Source organism: Quercus lobata, chromosome 1 (assembly GCF_001633185.2).
Source record: "Quercus lobata isolate SW786 chromosome 1, ValleyOak3.0 Primary Assembly, whole genome shotgun sequence".
NCBI lineage: Eukaryota > Viridiplantae > Streptophyta > Magnoliopsida > Fagales > Fagaceae > Quercus > Quercus lobata.
Window position 1 is genome coordinate 5,110,381 of NC_044904.1, and position 21,358 is coordinate 5,131,738.

The following is a 21,358-nucleotide window of genomic DNA, read 5'->3' on the forward strand; positions in this document are numbered from 1 at the left end:
CCACCACAAAACCAATCAGAAACATCACAAGTGTAGAGTGCTTACAAGTATTGAAATCGAATAAAGTAATATTCATCATATCTAATTAACAAGTTCCATTCACATTTTCAAGAAACTAAAAACACTCCTAATATGAATTTAAACAACCTTATAGCACCATGCAAGCCACCCGCTTGCTCCAATACAACAACCCACCACAAAACCAATCATAAACATCACAAGTATAGAGTGCTTACAAGTATTGAAATCGAATAAAGTAATATTCATCATATCTAATTAACAAGTTCCATTCACATTTTCAAGAAACTAAAAATACTCCCAATATGAATTTAAACAACCTTATAGCACCATGCAAGCCACCCGCTTACTCCAATACAACAACCCACCACAAAACCAATCACAAACATCACAAGTATAGAGTGTTTACAAGTATTGAAATCGAATAAAGTAATATTCATCATATCTAATTAACAAGTTCCATTCACATTTTCAAGAAACTAAAAACACTCCCAATATGTATTTAAACCACCTTATAACACCACGCAAGCCACCCGCTTGCTCCAACACAACATACCATCACAAATCCAATTTCCAACATCACAAGTATAAAGTTTATAAGGTTTTCAACTAAAATTTACTTACTTTGCTCAAGCTAAGCTTACAACTTTCAGAAAAAATCCAAAGTTATTGCAAACAATGTGAATTTAGCCTGCAAAAGAAAAGTTAAACTTATAAGTACTTCAGTCTTTATAATGAATAGCTCTTATGAAAGGCTAAATATGTTACTGTGACAACATCCAATCCAAGCACAAAAAAAAGAAAAAAAAAAAAAGCCAATTCGACAATCTTATCTTTTTTTATCTTTTGTGTTAAAAGAAATTTCTCAGGTTTGTTTTATTTATTTAGTTCAATCTCTCAAGTTTAGCAAAATTGGGAGTTGTACCTGGATGCCTAAAACAGTGATCAGCTTCCAGTCTTTACCGGTATCCTAAAACCAAAATTTAAAATAAATAATCATTATTAAATCTTACGTGGAAACTTGTGAGCACACAAAATCTAAAGGAGTCAAATAAAAAAAAGATTAATATTGACGTGGAAAACCTGTGAGCACCCAAAATCTAATAAAGGAGTCAAAGAAAAAAAAAATCAACTTTTTTATTTGAGCAAAAAAAAAAAAATCAAAGGTTTTTGTTTCCTATATGTAAGTGGTAGAATAAAAGTCCAACAATTGTAAGATTATAATTATAGTTACCCCAACGAAGCTCATTGTGTCATAAATAATAAACCATTGAGCAATAAGTCTAAAATCAACACTGGTTCAGAAGATGCCAAAAAAAACAAATAAACGATGTAAAGTAAAGTACTTGTGGATGCTTTTGGCACTGTGTTGGTTCAACTTCCTCTATTAAGATGATCAGATTAAGGGGCCCCACTAAAGATATCAAACTTTCCTGGGCAACCTTGGGAGCCTTTGTTTGTCACTAAGCACTAGCTCCAAAAGTAAAAGTGAAAAACAAAAATAATGCACTTATTGATGGTTATAGGGACCCACCACCAAAGCAAGATGGTAGTGTGCACCCCACCGTTCTGAAACTACTGGAGAAGACGAAGATCGTGATATTAAGAGGACAGTCAAGGAATAATCTTTATCTACAGAATCCGATAGCAAGGTAGAAACAACTATTTTTTCATTCTCAATGTCTTATCTACCATAAGTTAGACATAACACTCAAAACCATTGCGTATTTCTAATTCATAGACGATGCAACAACAGTTACCACCTAGAATACTACCATAAATTTTGTTTTTTTAAGATAAATGAGCAGACTTCACTATGAACAATACTCGGAGACAAGTACAACAAGCAGTTCAACAAAAAGGATACTGCAGAAAACAAACAAACAAAAACCAGCAGGGAAAACACTGCAACAATACTAAGCCAACACAGCCAGAAGGAAAAAAATTCAACATATGAAAACAGCGGATTCTAACCAAAAACTCAAAATTTCTATGTGCCTTTAAAACTGAACAGGCCAGGGAATGCCCCACGGATTACAAAAAAATCGGCGAATGGCAAAACCTTACCGATCGTCGCGAATGGCAACGGCAACGGCAACGGCGACGGCTTCAACAGCAACGGCAACGGCGACGGCTTCAACGGCAACGGCTTCAACGGCGACGGCTTCAACGTCGTCGTAATAGACCTCGACGGCGACGGCTTCACGTCGTCGTAATAGGCCTCGACGGCGACGGCTTCAACGTCGTCGTAATAGGCCTCGACAGCGACGGCTTCAACGTCGTCGGAGATGGCGTCGACGGAGATGGGTTTCTCTCTTTTTTTTTTCTAGCGTGGGTTTCTCTCTTTTTTTTTTTGAGCGTGAGTTCTCAGTTCTTTGTTTTGCTGAGTGTGAGGTTCTCTTTTTTTTGGGAGTATTTATAGTGGTATTTTAGCGACGAAATTTTTTCGTCTCTGTTTCCTACTTCTAGTGACGAATTTCTTTTTTGTCACTAAAGAATCCATTTTTTTTTGTTAAGATTTTTAGCGACGAAATTTAAATTTCGTCACTGTAGCATATTTTTAGTGACGAATTTCTGTTTCGTCACAAAAGGACCCAGAATTTCTTAAACTTTTAGTGACGAATTTTATTTTCGTCACTAAAGAAACTATATTTTGTTAACATTTTTAGCGACGAAATTTAACTTTCGTCGCTGTAGTATACTTTTAGTGACGAATTTAGATTTCGTCACTAAAAATATACCACAACAATTCCTACAGTGACGAAATATTTCGTCACTATAGATTAATTACACTCCCGCCAAAATTTCCCTCCGCAAGCGCCCATTTTTTAGATCTCAATAGTGACGAAATTTATTTTTCGTCGCTAAATGTTATAATTTTTTTAACTATTAGTGACGAAATTCATATTTCGTCACTAAAGTTGTATTTTTAGCGACGAAAAATATTTCCTCACTAATTTTCGTCACTAAAAACACATTCAGTTGTAGTGCTCTTTGATTTCATAGATTCTATCATATTGCATTATAAAGATAATAAATAAAAATATAATGTTATTTTATTATGTAACATGACTTGGATAATTTGGTGTTTATTACTTTTTTTTAACTTTTTTCTTATCATATTATTTTCTATAAATTTCTTATTATTCCCTCTCACATTCTCTCTTGAAAAAGTGGTTATTCTCCTTATTTTTTTACTATTTCTTACAACTCTACTTTATATTGGTGAATCATTGTGATTTTTAAAACTCTTGTTTAGGCTCATACGTTTTGTTGTTGTATTTTTTAGTTCCTCATCACAAGTGGTCTAAATAAAATTTAGAGAATAAATTATACATATTCAATATGAGTTTGATATGAGTTTTGACTATCATGATAATCTCTTTTAAGAGAATGAATAATTTGAATAATTTATTTGAATAAAAATTATACATACATACATAAATTCATATATGTATATATTTGTTTATTTTGCTTAAATGTATTATCAACCTCATGCAATTCATTTAAAAATAACGACGTTAAAACAAATGAATAATTGCCCTAAAGATTACATTTGTATATTCATAGCCTTTATGTTTAGAAAAACTTTCACTTAAATTTAGCATTATCGAAGTTGACTAAAATGCTATGTTAATGTGTTTCAACAAAAGCATAACAACAATAAATGTCATACTTAAGATTTTAGATATTATGAGTTTAAAATTTATATTTTTTTTAATAAATTTGGATTTTGATTAGGTGCTTTCAACCCAAATATGTCTTTTCCCATTATGTAATTGAACAAAAATAGATTTAAGTGGGCCAAAATGGACCAAAGTGGACCAAATGGATAGAATATGACCGAATGAACTGAATAGGAACAAGGTGGACCGGATAGGAACAAGATGGACAGAATGGACCGAACAGGACCCAATTGGATTGAATGGACAAACTGGACTGAAGTGGACAGAATGGACCGAATAGAACCAAATTGGAACGAATATGACCAAAGTAGACCGAATGACCCGAATAAAACTGAAATGGACCAAAGTAGAAAGAATGGACTGAAGTGGATAGAATAGGAAAAATGTAGACCGAATAGAGCCAATATGGACTGAATGGACTGAATAGGACCGACGTGAACTGAATAAGATAGAATTGGACCAAATAGAACCTTAATGAACAGAATAGACTAAATAGGACCGAATGGACCGATTAGGACCGTATGGACCGAAGATGTCAGAATGGACCAAATAGAACCAATGAGACTTTTGAATATTTGCCATTTTTATTGAATTTTTAGGGCTCATATTTCTTGTTTCTAATATCTATTTTCTTTATATTTTTTAACTCAAAATTATAGAATTTAGCCCAAATATAATAAAATTTCATACTTTTCAACCAAAAAATTAAGAAAAAAAATTGAATTTTTGAGCTAAACTTGAAAATGCAACCTACAAAAAGAATCAATTTAAAGCTTAATTAATCTAAAATTGACCAAAGGAGGTCAAAATAGACCGAGTGGACCGAATTAGACCGTATGGGGCCGAAATAGACCTTATTGGACCAAATAAAAATTATTTAATTTTTAAGAAGAACAAATTATCTTCAAAAAATTTTAGAGAAAAAATTATACATAATATTACTATAAAAAATAATTATTTATTCTCGCGCATCGCGTGTGTCTGCAGCTAGTGACCCATAAAATCCCAAACTCCATTACTTATCGAAACCCACATGCATAAATTCTTGCTTGGTTCCTACCACGCATCATTCTCATAAATCTTTACCAAATATGTTCTCTTTGTTATGTCACTCTTCCTCAATAATTTGGTAGGAGGGAATCCACATTTGCTTGATCATTTTCTTGTTGTTCACTTAATTGGTTTATTTTAGAAAGTTTCTTATTCTAAATTGTTATCTGCAAACACAACAAACAGATTCCAAAAAAATAAAATAAAAAACTCCAAACCCAAACAATTCCAAGACAAAATTGGAAAAACAAAAAAAACAAACAAAGTAATACTAACTAGAAAAACTCATTGCTCATCCTGAAATTGCTAACTTGGAAAAACCCAAAAAACACTGCAAAAAATAATAATAATAATAATAATAATAATAATAATAATAAAAGCCTTACAAATACTAAAAAGCCCATAGAAATTTAACCCAAAAACACAAAGAACACAACATCAATAACCCACTGAAGAGAGACAAGACCGAGAGAGATAAAATACAGATCTGCTAGATTGAAAGAGATGAGAGACCGAGAGAGATAAAATACAGATCTGCTAGATTGAAAGAGATGAGAGACCGAGAGAGATGAGAGAATATGTGGCCAAGAGAGGAGAATGACAGACGGAGAGAGAACTGAAATCCAGTTTTAGTGTTCTATTGGAGTGGTAGTAACTGAGATGGGGTTAAACACACAAAGAGCCGTTGGGCGAATTAATGAAGTCAAAGTTGAGTGAGAGAACTCATTTGTGTGAGTTCCATTGATGGTGTAATATTACAAGTTTGCCACTTAACTCATTCTAATGCGAACTAAAAACTCTGAAATTTTTTTCTCAATTCTCATAACTCATACTCACATTTTTGGATAATGAGTAATGAGAATTGAGAACAAAAAAATTAATCCAAACAACTAACCAGCTGGTGGGGCCTATGATAAGTGAGAATGAGGGATGAAAACTGGGTTGCACTAGCTAAACTAAACACAGCCTAAATGAGCCCCTAAGTGCATTTCAAAAAAAAAAATCATATCTTGGGATGGTTTAGATACATAAAAGTAAACCATGTACTAGGCCACCTAGGTGGTTGGCTTAATGATCTTTTGAGACAGTAACATAAATCTGAAAGTTCCAAATTTTATTTCACTATACTAACAATTCATGGGGTTTCCATGTATATCGTGAGTAACAAGTAGATTAGTGTGAATTAAAATTGAGATAACACTTCTTTAATAATAGTGATAATAATAAAAGAAAATACATACAAGTCAGCATCCACACCTAACTCAATACTTGACAAAGTTGTACATAGCCCATAGGGGACATATAAGAGCAACTGTATTAGTTGATACAAACTTTCCTTCTATTTTGCACAAAAAAAGCTACTTTTTTTTATTTTACACACTCATTTTTACAAAACACTTACATCAGTTTATTTATTCTAAACATTTATTCAATAAAATATTCATTCTTTTTACCATTTTTTATTATTCTCTCCCTCACCGCCTCTCTCTCATAGACCCAATCCGAAACCCATCTCTCCCTCACCACCTCTCTCTCTCACAGACCCAATCCGCCTCTCTCTCACTTTCTCATCAACCAAACAACAATTACAACCCTCCTATTGCAGCAGCCCAATTCCCCCATCTCTCTTTAGCTTTATTGTGAATCCTTGCTGTTTTTGAATCATTCTTTACAACATCAAAGCAAGAAACTAAAGGCTATGGCAAGCACTGAACCCGAGCACAAGCACAGAGAAGAAGAGGAAGCCCCAGCCAATGAGGAAGAGGACACCGAAGCTCAGGTTGTTCCAATCGTTAAGCTCGAGGAGATCACCGTCACCACCGGCGAAGAGGATGAAACTTCCATTGGTTCCCATCTTTATCGAATCGTTTACCGATTCGATTGCTCCGATCGTTAAGCTCAGGTTGCTTCGATCGTTTATCGATTCGATAAAGATGGGAACCAATGGAAAGAGAGAGGCGCTGGTTCTGTCAAGTTTCTCAAGCACAGAGAAAAATAAGAAAAAGGAGAGTACCAAAGACGAGAGAGAGAGAGAGAGGAAAAAAAACTAATAAAATAATAAATACAAGTGCTACAGTAACCGTGCATATATACCGTGCATATATGCACGGTTACTGTAACAATTGTGCATAAATGCACAATTTTACACTCACTAATGTGGGTGTTTTTTTGCTCAAAATGTGTAAAATGAGCACATTTTTCTATTTTGCACAACTTTGCATCAACTAATGCAGTTGCTCTAAGCTAGTCAGCTGCTACTTTAACCTCTTCCGTATAGTGTGCTTTGAACTAAAATACCAAAGACTAGTCAATTTCGAAGATTCCACCAGCAGCCGATGAAGCAGCCAATTAAGTCAACCACCTAGGTGGCCTAGTACATGTTTTACGTTTATTTATCTAAACCATCTCAAGATTTGTATTTTTTTAGGAATGCACTTTGGGGCTCATTTAGGCTGTGTTTAGTTGAGCAGGTGTAACTCAATTTTCATCACTTATTCTCACTTTTCATAGGCTCCACCAGCTGGTTAGTTGCTTGCATAACTCAATTCAACTCACGATTCCAGTTCAAAAATAAAAAATGTGCAACAACTTGTGTTAGTGTATAATAAACACTGCCCCAACACAACACAATGCTCCAAATAACAAATCCAGCGCTTGAAGAGGAGGAATAAACGTGGGATATAATCATAGAGAGAGGACCAACACAGTTTGCAGACAAGGAGCGGAATAGAAGATCTCTAGTTTAAGGCAAGATCTAATTTGGCCCGTGTGGCTATCTGCTGGCATTGACATCTCAGTTTTGACATGAATTTGATAAGGAGAATTGCAGCTTTAAAAACTAAAACCAAAATCAAGAACAAATTGCTCCCAAAGCCAAAATTTTCAAGCCTGTGAGCTTAGACCAGCATCAAGCTCTCAAGACTCCGCCTATAAATCATTTTAGTGACCAGTATAATTCATTTGGATCCATTCCCCAAGAGTCACTTCCGAACACTCCCTCAATAATTGTGACACCCATACTTTCAAGTTGAATAGATGATCAAAAAGCTAGAGAAAAATAAAATCTTGCTTGGAAAAGTAAAGAAGATAGAATATGATGAATCATACAAACTTGCTGCAATCTCCTGCCTTACTAACACATCCAATCATGTATAGTCTGAATTCCCTTATTGTAGAAGCTAATAAAATGGTTCTTTACTAAAGGAAGTGATTTTTTTTTTTTTTAACATAAGCAAGTGGGAGAGTGAAACAAACAACTTTGTGTGGAAGAAAAATAATGAACTTGAGAAACAAAGAAAAAAGGTATGACACTTCTCTTCTTAGTGATTATTCCTTACTGTTTCGAATCTTTCGAAGCATCAGCAAACACCTCAGTGTAACATATGGGACAAGCCTGAGAAAACAGAAAATTGTCAGCCAAATTTGGGTTATGGCCAAATACGCCACTGATGAGATATTTTATAATTTTCATCTTTAAAAATCCCAATAGCTTACCTTATTGATGCTAAGCCATTTGGTCCCACAACTAGCATGGTAGGCATGCTTGCATGGTAGTGTGATCCGTCGGTCACCTCGTTTATATTCCATCTGGCAAATCACACATCTATACAGAACAAAATTAAACAAGTTAGATCAACAGGCCACAAAAAGTTTAGTAAGAACAGAGACGGAAAGACAAAAATTGTAGTCAAATTGGATAAAATTCCAGTGCTCTTATGCTTCTGGAGGAAGGCCTCAGAAATGTAAGGCAAGCAATGCAGATGCACCTTATACTGTGATGTGTGCACATCCAACCCCCAATGCATTCTAAAAATTTTGTACATTAATGCTCTGATGCATATATATTAGAAATTTTGCATGCATGCATAAGATGATTTTATAGACAATGATGCCCAAAAAGATGTCTGATAATAGCCATGATGCCAAGCTCAACTTGAGGTTCACGACAAAGAGAATGTCTCAAAATGTACATGTATAACATCCACCATGTCTAGCAAAGTGTCCATAAAACCATAAGTGCAAGAATAAAAATATTATATATATGGAGTCATTATTAAGATGTAATTAGAATATTTGAATACGAGTTTGTAAGTTCTCTCCCAGAGGTATTGATGATCTATTAGATATGAATTTAAGGCCACTGATATGATAGCACAGGCAGATGTCAATAATTGTTGAAGCAAAAAGGGATTGGCTGGTTATCTGTCGCACTTTTACTTTTACCCTGAGTAGTGACAAAATTACATCTCAACAAGTTACTGGAGTATAAGACCGCCCATAAGAAAACTTACCTAATATACTAGTAGCATAGATGATGGTAAATTGTTCAGCTATCATCTGTGCAGAGCAGGGGGAGGAAAGTCATGGCAACTGCCTGTGTCCAATACTAATCTGAATATTCTATGTCAAAAAAAGAGTGATGAACCAATTTTTGTTCTGTCTTATGTTGGTCCAAAGAACGAGAGTCAGCTTCCTTAAGCCGTTGTTCATCAATAGCTCAGTAGTAGAGAAGTTGGCTGTTAAAAGGCTGATCATAGGTTCAAATCCTACTTGGGGAGAATTTATGGTTCTCTCTTTTAATTTCATATATTTTTTTGGTTTTTATCATTTTGTAACAAGAAGTTGAACCTAACAGTTATCCCTTTTTTCCTTCTCCTGTAAGTTTCAATTAAATTTGAAATTGCATAGCCCTACACAATGTACTAATATATGATCACACAATCTACCTCCAAACTTCTCTCAAGCAATGTCATTTCATAGTACTCATTCTTCAGAATGACATGCCTATGAAAGAACAGGAAGGTTCAAATGATTTCTTTTCCATTTATTATTATTATCCTTTTTCTTTCTTTTTCTCCATTTTGGAAAAATCAAACTTAGGTGCGGTTTGGATAGCTGAAACGCAGCACGTTTTGCCTCTGCATTTCAGCCTTCTTTTTTTTTTTTTTTTTTTTTTTTTTTTTTAGTGCATGAACAGTAACCCGCTGTTCATGCACGTAAATTACACTATGCAGGAGACATTATGCACTATTCACAGAACCCACAACCACTTTATTCAGAAAAAAAAAATAAAAAAAATAAAAATGGATCCTACAATACTATTTACACATTTAAAAATTATTTTGCTATAGTGTTTTCAGTTTTCAGTTTTCAGCTGTATCCAAACGGACCCTTAGATTATTGTTGAAAGAAAGATTAGGTATTAAATTACCACAGGTGATGAAGAAAGTGATAATCACATCCCATGAAATAGAAAGGATCATGACTTCAAAAGCTGAATAAAATATATTTACAATAATATATATATAGTGTGTGTGTGTACACACACACTTTAAAAAAAAGGCCAGTTGAAAAGTAAACAAAGATATCAGAATCTCATAAAAGCACAGTTCATAAGCCTGAACACTACCTCTCATCTCGTGACTTCTTTCTTGAGAAAAAACCACACTTGTACTTTGAGATTGGAAGCAAAGAAATCTGTTCTTGAGAAAGACCTCTATTTTGAGTTCCTACTGCCTCACCTAATTCAAGTAATTCCTGAACATGAAAATGCTGTCAGTAATATAATAATAATAATAATAAAGGGAGGAGTAATAAAAAAGTCGTTCAATAATTTCAATTTTCATCAAAATTTTCATAAGTAGAGTTTTCACATATCGTAGATATTTTGCTGTAAGAACAACCATCATAACCAGATAAGACTGTAGGAGAAAAGCAAGTAGTCTCTATTAATCAAAATGTGTTTGGCCAAATCAGCATTAAACTCTAATCCACCATTCCACATCCAAATATGACAGCTCATAAGGACTAAAGGAAGCTTGGAATATGATCTGCTTAACCAAAACCTTTTAAAGCTCATCAGGCACAAAGGAAGTTGGAATATGATCTGCTTAACCAAAACCTTTTCCTTCCCACAGGCTCAAATTAAAATCACATTACCACCTCATGAGAAATAATACACTTGAGTCACAATTTTCTCATTACACATATCATCAGCCTAAGAACCACATTCCTATATTTCATTAGAGTGATATGACTCAAAGTTATGGAGAGGATAAATAACAGGAATGAAATTTAAGCAACCATTCATAGCTATGACCTGGTTCCTCTGGCTTTCCATGTCATGCCTAGCTAGAACCACCAGAATTGGGCTTAATGTAAGCAATGAGTGGTTCTGCTAGGCTTTAACACAAGTTTAGCACTTTGACCAGAATGCTATTGAATGACTACAGGAATATAGATAATTTTTCAGTGGAAAGGCAGTAGTGGCCGAGAGTCTACAATTGTCATCACATTAAACAGAACCAAGATATGACTAAGTGAGTATTTAGGTGTTCAATTTGATTGCTTATAACTTATGCATGATTTTTTCTTTCTTGATGAATAACGTATGCATGATTGCTTAGCACACAAGTTATACTACTAATATGAAGCTAATCTGGAGTACCAGAACCACATTTTCAATTTATAATTTTTTTTTTTTTTTAAATTATTGGAGAAACAGTAGAAAAGGCATGATGGAGGTGTGCATAGTAACCACCAGAAAATTACAATCTAAAGTTCAAAACTGCAATAAAATCCAAAAATGAAAGACCATGGAAGCTGCCTATGCTTTCATCCAAGCAGTGTCCTTAAGATTATAGAGTTAATGTTTCTAGAAACCCCTAAAAGACATAAGGTTTTCAGTTTTAATATGAGTTTCCGGCTTGCTAGGGCCAAGGCCTCATGAGATCCTAGGTCTTAAACTCCAAGCTAGTATGCTGGGGCCACCCCAATGGATTCTTTCCTATAATTAATTGGTGTCTGGGACGGGAAGATTACACACACCGAGGAAAATAGTTAGGTGCTCGAAGAGCTCTAGACACCCACCAAAAAACAAATGACAGAATAGCCCAATGACCTGCATAGTTTAAAGAACCTATTAGTATAGCCCCTAATAAAATCCAAAAATGAAAGACCATGGAAGCTGCCTATGCTTTCATCCAAGCAGTGTCCTTAAGATTATAGAGTTAATGTTTCTAGAAACCCCTAAAAGACATAAGGTTTTCAGTTTTAATATGAGTTTCCGGCTTGCTAGGGCCAAGGCCTCATGAGATCCTAGGTCTTAAACTCCAAGCTAGTATGCTGGGGCCACCCCAATGGATTCTTTCCTATAATTAATTGGTGTCTGGGACGGGAAGATTACACACACCGAGGAAAATAGTTAGGTGCTCGAAGAGCTCTAGACACCCACCAAAAAACAAATGACAGAATAGCCCAATGACCTGCATAGTTTAAAGAACCTATTAGTATAGCCCCTAATAAAATCCAAAAATGAAAGACCATGGAAGCTGCCTATGCTTTCATCCAAGCAGTGTCCTTAAGATTATAGAGTTAATGTTTCTAGAAACCCCTAAAAGACATAAGGTTTTCAGTTTTAATATGAGTTTCCGGCTTCCTGGGGCCAAGGCCTCATGAGATCCTAGGTCTTAAACTCCAAGCTAGCATGCTAGGGCCACCCCAATGGATACTTACCTATAATTAATTGGCGTCTGGGACGGAATGATTACACACACCCAGGGAAATAGTTAGGTGCTCGAAGAGCTCTAGACACCCACCAAAAACAAATGAAAGAATGGCCCAATGACATGTATAGTTTAAAGAACCTATTAGTATAGCCCCTAATAATTGGGGGTAAGGCTGCGTACTAATCAAGTCTCCCACATCTCTTATATCCTGTAGAAGTGAGAGCTTTGTGCATTGGCTACAGCCTCTTTTACAATCTTACATATTCAGACAAATCTGCTTCAAACTACACAGCATCACTTATGGGACTTCGGCAACCTTGTCGATCATGAAAGGACTCACTCAATAACACCTCTTACAAGAATCTTTTCCACCAAGGGGTTTTGCCTCTCTCACATCTTAATCATACATGACATGTCATTATGATTGTTGTATGATCAACTTGAACATTGCACTAAGTTTCTCAGAAGTCCCAAACTTGCCACAGTTTTTGCCAATATAAAAGTGTTGAATATATTAATTGCAAAATACAAGCTTCTTAAAACTTCCCAAACCATGAGAATTAAAAATTCCATGAGCCAAAAAGTGGAAGCTTCTTAACCTGTATTACTTTTTTATAATCTTAGAACCAAAATCTACATATATACTCAAAAATAAGAATTAAGAGGCATATTCAATTAATCAGGAAATGTAGCAATGCCAAGAGAAAATGTGAGAGTTTTATGCTCTAACCTCGTAGGTCATGTTATCAGGATCAATGTTGTCTTGCCAAATGACCTGCCCGTTTCAAAGGGAAATTGCTTCAGTTAATCAATGTGTTCAACTATCATTAAGTTTCTCCCATTAAGCAAAAATGATCTCGAAAGAAAATTTGGGGCCCAACAAATGTGACAAAAACATTTTATCAAGGAAATTGGTTATTAGAAGCCTGGAAGGCTGTGCCTCTCCCTCTCTCTATGCATGTTTACACAACATTCATGTTACAGAGAGAGAGACTTGAAGTAGGAACTAGATCTGTACCCCACCACTCTCTCTCTCTTCTCGGTGTGTATGTTTGTGCTAGTGTGCAAGTCATAGAGAAAGATAGACTTAAGCAAAACATGAGAGGCAATTCATACTTTTAAAGCATTTATGTACGTCTTATTTTGCACTAAACTTATACAACTGACACACCTGATAATCATGAGAATTATGATGTCTCCGTGGGCCTGTAAAATAAAAGAAGAAACTTAAATTGAGATACAAGTAGTTCATATTCCAAATAATTATTACAGGAGAAAAAAAAATAACATCAGAGGGAAGAAAGGATCATGAAAAACTTCTAAAGCAGCCATTATATCCCTTTATGTCCTACCAATAAAAAAAACATCAAATAACAGAAAATTTTAGGGTACAACCATCATAGAAAGTCAATGTGTTATATCTTCGGACTATCAAAGTTCAAATTCAAATTTAAATTTGTATACATGTCTTAAAACTGCTTGCTAACTTGGCATTCCACACTCTTCACTCCTTAGTTCCCAGCACACAGCTACTTTAAGTGAGAATAGTGTAGGGAAAATAATGATGAATGACACTGAATATTGGGGCTTCCAATCAAGATGATTCACATCAGGTGATTCCATGAAACAGCAGAAGATTATACCAATGGACAATATCATGAAAGTATATGGACTACAGCTCTTCAAATTTCAACCTAATGAATCACCAGCTCATAGGTTGCCCATTCACAAAAGAGGTTTGACAAGCTTGTTTCTCTCAGCTGTGCACTCCATTCTTTGGTTAGCAAGCTCCCTCCTATGTTGCTTGGGTAGGTTAGAGAAAGATATTGGAACTGTTGTGATTGAGATTATATGGAAAATGAGAACATAACGATTATTGCAAAAAGCCGAGTGAAACTGGAAGATTTGCCATTTACAATTAATGCTAGGGTGGAAAAACAGAATTCTGTTTTAAAAGATTTATCTCATAACCCAAGGCCTTATCCTGATTATAAATGGTGCAGTCCACCTCCAGGAAGTCTCAAGATCAATTGCAATGCAGCTGTTGGAGAAAAAAAAGGCTTGTATAGCAGCGGTTGGTTGAAGATTATTGAAAAATGCAAACCAGAGACTGCTGAAGCAAAAGCAGCTCAATTTCCACTTTTAATGGCTCATGAAGAAAATCTAGACAGCACTGTTGGAGAAGGGGATAACAAATGCTGACTGGATGTCTTTGGAGGTGTTAATCATCTGACAAGCTTGGAAAAGCATGATTCTTGAAGATATCAAGGTGCTGAAAGATAGTTTCTCTAACTGTCAGTTTAATTAGATTAAAAGGCAAGCTAACATAGCAATTCACGAGCTTAGTAGATGGTCTTTGAAAACAAACCTTCTGTTTGTGTTTTCTTTGTTTCCTCCAAAGTTTTATGAAGCTGTTATCAATGACGATGAGCTTATATGTAATAGTAGTAAATAAAATCTTTATAATTCAGCAAAAAGCAAGAGAAAGATATCAGAGGATGATCCTCTTGATGCATTGTTCTTTTCATGCTTGCTTTTCTATTTTCTGTCTCCTAAACACATAAATAACCAATTTTCTGCAGATAGTCTAGGGAGTAACCTAGGATAAATATGAAGCCTCCACACTGTCCATTAAAATATTTACAGAATTTAGAACTCATTGTAAGAATTTGAGCTATGATATCCAAACCAAACAGCCTAAAATGTTGACTACAATCTGTTGGATAGGAACAGTTGGGACTATGATGTGAAATCTTGCATCCAAAGAGAAAGCTAAGCTCAAAATCCATCATATAGCTAGTCATTATTGAGTAAGAAATAATGGAAATTCAGAATGAATTATACTTTGTACAGAAAGATGACAGTGTAATACATAAGGTAAGCAGTAACTGGTGGAAGCATCAAGAAGTAATTTCAGCATTACAATGAAATTGACAAGCATGCATAAAATTCTGTAATGCACTATCCTCTTGAGTGCAATATTGAGCAATATTAACAAGATTTGCAATAATGAACACAATAAGTAAATATCTTCTCCATTCTATTAAGGTCAGAACTTACATTCTATAGGGTTGTCATGCGTAGTAGTACTAGTGGCTGCATTTCCTTCCCATTCTGTATGTGCTGCAGCAGCCTGTTCATTAACCATTGTCGAAGAGTTCTCAAAAGGTCTTCTGTACTCATCAATTCTAGGTCCGTTATCATTCACCGCATAGGTATGACCATGATCATAATAAGAAGTGTTCCCAGGTTCAGAAAATCCAAACTTGTAAAAACTCGTATTCATTTGTGGGTACACGCTCTCCTGCACGTATAGGAGTAGATCTTATGCTTACATGAAAATCTTAATATAATTTTTGCAGTGATCTTCCATTACAAGTTAAACCAACTACATTTTAACCACAAATAGACAAAATGTAACCAATCACTAGAAGCTTCAAATGTACAAAGTATTGGTAGTAAACAATGAAAAGAATTTGAGTACACATCAGAGTTTATGAGCAATTTTAAGATCCAAATTAATCAAAGAAGTACAGCTTCCTCACAAATCTGCATATGGGAAACAGAGCATTATAACAAAGGAACAATCTCTATCAATTCACATAAACTGTTTCCAATCTTTTGGATCAAATCATTGTTAAAAGCATATAGAAAAACCGCCAATGAGCTCTAGCTAAAATGGCACTTGCTCCCCAAAAAAAGGGGCAGAAGAGCGAGGTAATGGATTCCATTTGGTTCATCATCAGAACCCACTAGGTGTGTGTAACTTACTAAATTTTAATTGAAAATTTCTTTTTCTTTTTTGAACCCAATAAATATAATTTCCCTATATTTCTTTGAAAGAAAAAGACATATACATGAAGCATAAAGTACCTGAGCATGTGAAGCACCAGAAAATATGAAATTCACATGATCATACGTAAGTCCTTCAAAGTACTCCATAAAGCTTCCAGCTGTACTATAAGGATAGCTGGTGTTCACATAATGAACTTCCATATGTGGGTTCCAACTCATTCTCAATCTCCACTACTAAGCTCTCACACAAGTAATCTGTAGCATAAACAAAGCAAATTATAGCAGAATCAATGAATACTTTAATCTTCAAAACACAACCATTAAGCATACACAAAAAAAAAAATTTATACATAAGCAATAAACCTGATCTTCCTACAAAATCCAAGCCAACACATTCATCCAGAAATATAATCAAGCCATCAACAAAAGCCAATTTCTTTCCGGCCTTTCAACGATTCCTACAAATACAAAACCAACAAACACAATTGCCCCCAAGTCAATTCAAAGGCCTTAAGTTCACAAGTTAAATGTAATCACCAAAAAAAACAACAACAATAATTACCACTTCCACATTCACATAAACTCTATTATTTCATAAATCTAACCCATTTAATGCAAACATTGAAGCACAATAAATTCTATATTTCTTTTATTGTTTTTTTTTTTTTTTCTCTCTAAATCAAAACAACAATAACATTTTCAATAGTAAATAGTCCATAAAAATTTTCCCTTTCTAGTAAAAATTTTCAAAGTAATAATATTCCATTAACATCAAAATTGAGCTGAATTCACCACAATGTAACAAAAAATCAAGATCTCTGTTTGGCGGCTGAGAAAACGAAGGAAAACAAAAACAACAAACAAACAAAACTAGCATTTTTCAAAATCACATTCCGATCACTAATGAGCTTAATTAATACAAAAAGCAAGAAACGTATGCTTACAAAAGCTGAAACTCGTCCTCTACTAAAACCACACAACAACGAAAAAAAAGCGTCTTAATTCCTCTCCTTTGCACTTAATTTTCTCAGCAACCAAACAGAACTTAAACAAACCAACAAAAACGAGCTCCTCATTACACCACAGGCACAAAACTGATCTCCACCACCTCACCCAGAGAAAGAAAAAAATTCACGGTTTTTTCACAATTTTCATTTTCCGTAACCGAAAATTCTCGGGAAAGTGAGAGAAAGCGAGCTTAATGGAGTCAATGCACCACGTAATATAAAAGAACCCAAAATTTTTTTTTTTGTTAAATCCAAAAAAATTAAAAAAAGAAAAAGAAGGATTCCAAAGAGAGATTAAAGAACCGACATTGATCGCTTTTTCCTGAAACGAACTTCTTCATCTTCTACTTCTCTCTCTCTCTCTCTCTCTCTCTCTCTCTCTCTCTGTGTCTGTGAATTTGGAAGGGAATGGCAGGTTTGTAAATACGTGATTCTGTCTGGGCTTTTTTTTTTTTGGTTTTGGTTTGTGGTTTTTGTTATTTCACAGAGCTTGGTTTTCAAGCTGTGGCTTTTATCATTTTATGCAGAGACACGCGAACCTTGTTATGGAGTGCGGGGGTAAATGTTCCAGTGTCACGCGGTGTGTGTTTGCAATTATAGCACTCTACTACTACCTTTTTTTTTTTTTTTTTTCTTTCTTTTTGGTTTATAGTATTTTTTTGTGTATGTAAATGTTATAGCTACCTCACCCACCAATGAATCATGATGATTCATTTTCACATGCAGTTTTGTGGGGTATAGTGTTAGAGAGAGAGAGAGTATGAGTTGTTTCATTCACTCAGGTTTGTGAGTAATGTGATTTGTGTGACAATATGGGTGTGAGTGATCAATTGATAAAAAGGTTGTTTTCATGTGATTTGGTGATAGGAATGTTTTGATAAGTTGATTTTGATTTGTTTGAAGTTATTGTCACTCATTGTAGTTATCAAATTATCCAAATAAAAATTTACGATCAGCCATTCATTTTAATCTTTTTTTTTACATAGAGACTACGACACTCTTTATAAATGTATTCAAGCTTTTAATAGTGTGTTAGAGTACAAATTAATTATGATTGTGAGAATTAAATTAAATTGGCATAAACATGATTAAATAACTCTAGCAATTTTAGGTAGAGATGATAGAAAGAAATTGGGTTGGATGATAAATGTGGTTAACATGTTGTGTAGTTCTTTTTCTAAGACTTGAGATGTTAGCAAGGTAGTAGTCTTTTAAGTTTCTATCACCTATTGACATGACATGAAATAAAAGCTTAGAAGTTTTGCAAACCATAATTAATTAGCTGTTGAAAGTCACAAAATCAGAATCATCATCCAAATCTAATCATAGGTTCTTTCTCATGCTTAGAAAATTGAATCATGTGAATGCCATTGAAAGCAATGTTTTATAATAATAGGTTGAACCATTTGCCAAGTGCCAAAGCTATAGAGAACAGAATCATAGGATTTTGTGGATAGGGGTTGAAGTTAGTGGTTGGCTTGTGCATGGAAAATGAACCATCAGTGTGGTTGAAGAATGGTCACCAAAACCATCTGACTCTCTCCAAAAATGGAAGTTGGTGTCGGTTGGGGGTAGTTAGGAATTAAAATTACAAGCACACTATCATTAAAGAAATACTTCTTTTTTTCCTTTTGTGCATGGCTGGTTTTAGCTCTGCTAATAATCATGTGAGCAACAACATATTTTTAATGTCATCCAGGTAGGGTATCAAATAGCCAACACTATCTCCCAAAAACCAAAGTCCAATAGAACAAAAAGGAAAGAGAATTAAGGTTACAACCAATAAATCATCATGTTATTTTGGACATACTAGAAATTTTTTTCTTATTAGAAATTTTTTTCTTATTATAAAACAGAGAATGAAAATGACTTTTGGGAATTTCCTTTAATGGATCTAACTTTGTTATGTGCTGGCAAAAGAAATTCTAATGTGTTTCAAAAGGTTGCTTAAGAATTCTTACTTGTGGATAAAGTCTCATAATGACATATTTCCAAAAGTTAGGGAGGGCTATTGTAGCAAACAAAGTAACAGAGTACCATAGGTTAGGTTTTCTACCATTGCATTGAATTTAGATGGTGAAATTTTTCCACCTACTCCATCATCATGCAAAAATTTGGGATGCATTCAAATCCCTATTGTAGCCTCTCTTTTTTTCTTTTTTCTTTCTTTTTTTTTTTTTTAATATATGCCTAGTAATTCTCAAGGTCTAGGATTCAAGTATTTTCATATCCGATATACGTTAGTTGTTGAGATGTGTAAGATTGAAATTTAAAACAAATATGAGATCAAATACTTAATTTATGGCTTAAAAGAAAAAAGAACAAAAATACTTGACACGAATTCAATAGAGCTTTCCTCATTTACTATTTCTTGCCTTAATACTAAGGAATTATAAGGGAAGAAGAAATTAAAATGAAACAAATTGAAAGAGATTTTTACAATATTCTATTCCCTCATAACATTCGAACATTTATATTCACACTTACAAAGATTTTCATTCACTCTTGCTTCTCACTTACTAAAAAAAATTTAAAAATAATAAAATCATTTTGATCTCTTTCAATCCATTATCAGTATGGGTCTTCCTTCTCAATATTCGTATGATCCGTTATCCAACGTTGGATCTTTGTAACAAATAAAATGTCAATGGTATAATAATAAAATAATATATTTATTTTATCTCCACACTCTTCTATAAACTCTCGAACACATTAGATAAAATATATTGTTTTTCGTTACATTCCATTTCAGTCTTTCATGATCTATCAATTTCATTTCATTTCATTCTTTTTAACACTCACAAAAATAGTAGACAAGAGAAGAAATAGAATAAGAGTGGGGTAATAAAACAAAACATATACCATGAAGTATTTACAGTTTTATTTAAATACAATAGATTATGTAACAAATTTTCCTTTCAAAGATATTGCTTGGAAGGGAAGGTGATTATAATGGAGTGAAGGTGTGTTTGTGTATGACCATGGATCTCAAAACATGTAATAAGAACATTTTTAAATTAAATATTTGAAACTTTACTTAATCATGAAACCTATCTGCCTCTCGTAACTCTTACTTTTCTTTGTAGAAGAATTTTTTTATAATTAACTTTTCACTTTTACTTTTTTTTTTTTTTTTAAAAATTCTCCCTCTCTCTTAAGTTTAACCCACGAGCCACCATGCTCATACTTTTTTTATGTTACAATAGTAAAAGTACTCATGGGTGACACTGACACTAGTACACTACAATGATCAAATCTATATATTGTAGTCTATTAAAAAAAAACCAGTGATGCTTGGTAAAGCAAGTTCAATTCTCTCTCTCTCCCATTAAAAATGCAGAGATAGGTAGTAAAATAAGATAAGGGAACCAATCATTGGTGAAGAGGTTTAAGAAAATCTCTCTTCACCAATGAAAAATGTTGCTATTACTGCTGACAATATGATTACAAATTGACCAAAATAAAAAGGTGCTTAAAATCACCTTAATTCTGTTCCCCCCAATCACCTCTACTAGATGACTTCTGTTTTGGGTTTATGCCAATTTTTCCATGGGGTTTTATGCAATCACAGATTGGAGTAAGCAAGAACAGCAAAGGCTGTCAGGCATGCATGTGGGAGAGAGAGAGAAGCTAAAGAAGGAGACATGAATGAGTGAGTAATCAGAATGGAACAAAAACCTGGCGTGCAAGGGAAGTGAAGGACGTGTCATAATATTCTCTCCCATTCTTTTTGTCTGAAAACGTGTCTCAAACACAGTTGGCTGTGTTAAATTTCAACACCCAAAAGTTTTTTACTTGGTCTTGTTTCACTTCCATTGCCCCCATAGGCTGTACAGGTAGAGAGGCCTAGAGGGTAATTGGATTCACTTTTAAACTTAACTTCTCTTCTTCTTCTTTTTCATTTTTTTTTTTCTTTCAACTTTACTATACTTTAGGGCTTTATAGGCAAGCCCTGATGATCAATGACACGTTAAGAGGGCGTGGCTAGGTGCTTTTGGAACACAACAATTGAATGGTGTTGTTGGCTTAGAAATGGAAATTGTAACCCACCTGGGAGACGAAGGATCATAACTTTTGTTGTCACTTGTTGAAGTAATCGATTGTAAGCAACGAATGATTACTTTTGTATGAACCAATCATTTTTTCGTCATCCCTCACAATCGATCAAATTAGAATTGTGGTACAAAAATTGTTTCCTTAGACTGTCTTTTTCCAAATACGACAATACATACAAAAAAGAATATTTGCTTTTATCATATGATGAGTGTTACATCCTCCCTCCTCCTCGTCATAT

At 34.3% G+C, this 21,358-nt stretch overlaps 1 protein-coding gene and 1 long non-coding RNA gene across 3 annotated transcripts; both read right to left on the bottom strand.

The window, feature by feature from the left end:
- Window positions 1-615: 615 nt before the first annotated feature.
- LOC115962322 lies at window positions 616-2,389 on the bottom strand. Its single transcript, XR_004085399.1, has 3 exons — window positions 2,086-2,389; window positions 944-988; window positions 616-709 (listed from the first exon to the last, which is right to left on the bottom strand). It is a non-coding gene; the product is annotated as an uncharacterized LOC115962322 (long non-coding RNA).
- Window positions 2,390-7,803: 5,414 nt separating this feature from the next.
- LOC115975684 (E3 ubiquitin-protein ligase BIG BROTHER-like) lies at window positions 7,804-17,617 on the bottom strand. Of its 2 annotated transcripts, none has more exons than XM_031096579.1 (9): window positions 17,372-17,617; window positions 16,421-16,515; window positions 16,136-16,312; window positions 15,323-15,566; window positions 13,434-13,468; window positions 12,993-13,037; window positions 10,165-10,292; window positions 8,250-8,358; window positions 7,804-8,148 (listed from the first exon to the last, which is right to left on the bottom strand). In XM_031096579.1, the coding sequence occupies exons 3-9, from the start codon at window positions 16,274-16,276 to the stop codon at window positions 8,089-8,091; spliced, it is 762 nt and encodes a 253-aa protein (XP_030952439.1). In that variant the 5' UTR covers window positions 16,277-16,312; window positions 16,421-16,515; window positions 17,372-17,617; the 3' UTR covers window positions 7,804-8,088. The 2 variants fall into 2 exon arrangements, with proteins under 2 accessions (XP_030952439.1, XP_030952431.1); XM_031096571.1 differs by having other exon boundaries at window positions 17,002-17,614.
- Window positions 17,618-21,358: the final 3,741 nt, after the last annotated feature.

Coding starts and splice junctions, on each gene's coding strand:
- LOC115975684 (XM_031096579.1), bottom strand. CDS start 16,276: ATGAGTTGGAACCCACATATGGAAGTTCATTATGTGAACACCAGCTAT. Junction 8,359..10,164: donor AAGAAGTCACGAGATGAGAG/GTAGTGTTCAGG, acceptor TGTTCTGTATAG/ATGTGTGATTTGCCAGATGG. Junction 8,149..8,249: donor AATGGCTTAGCATCAATAAG/GTAAGCTATTGG, acceptor CTGTTTTCTCAG/GCTTGTCCCATATGTTACAC.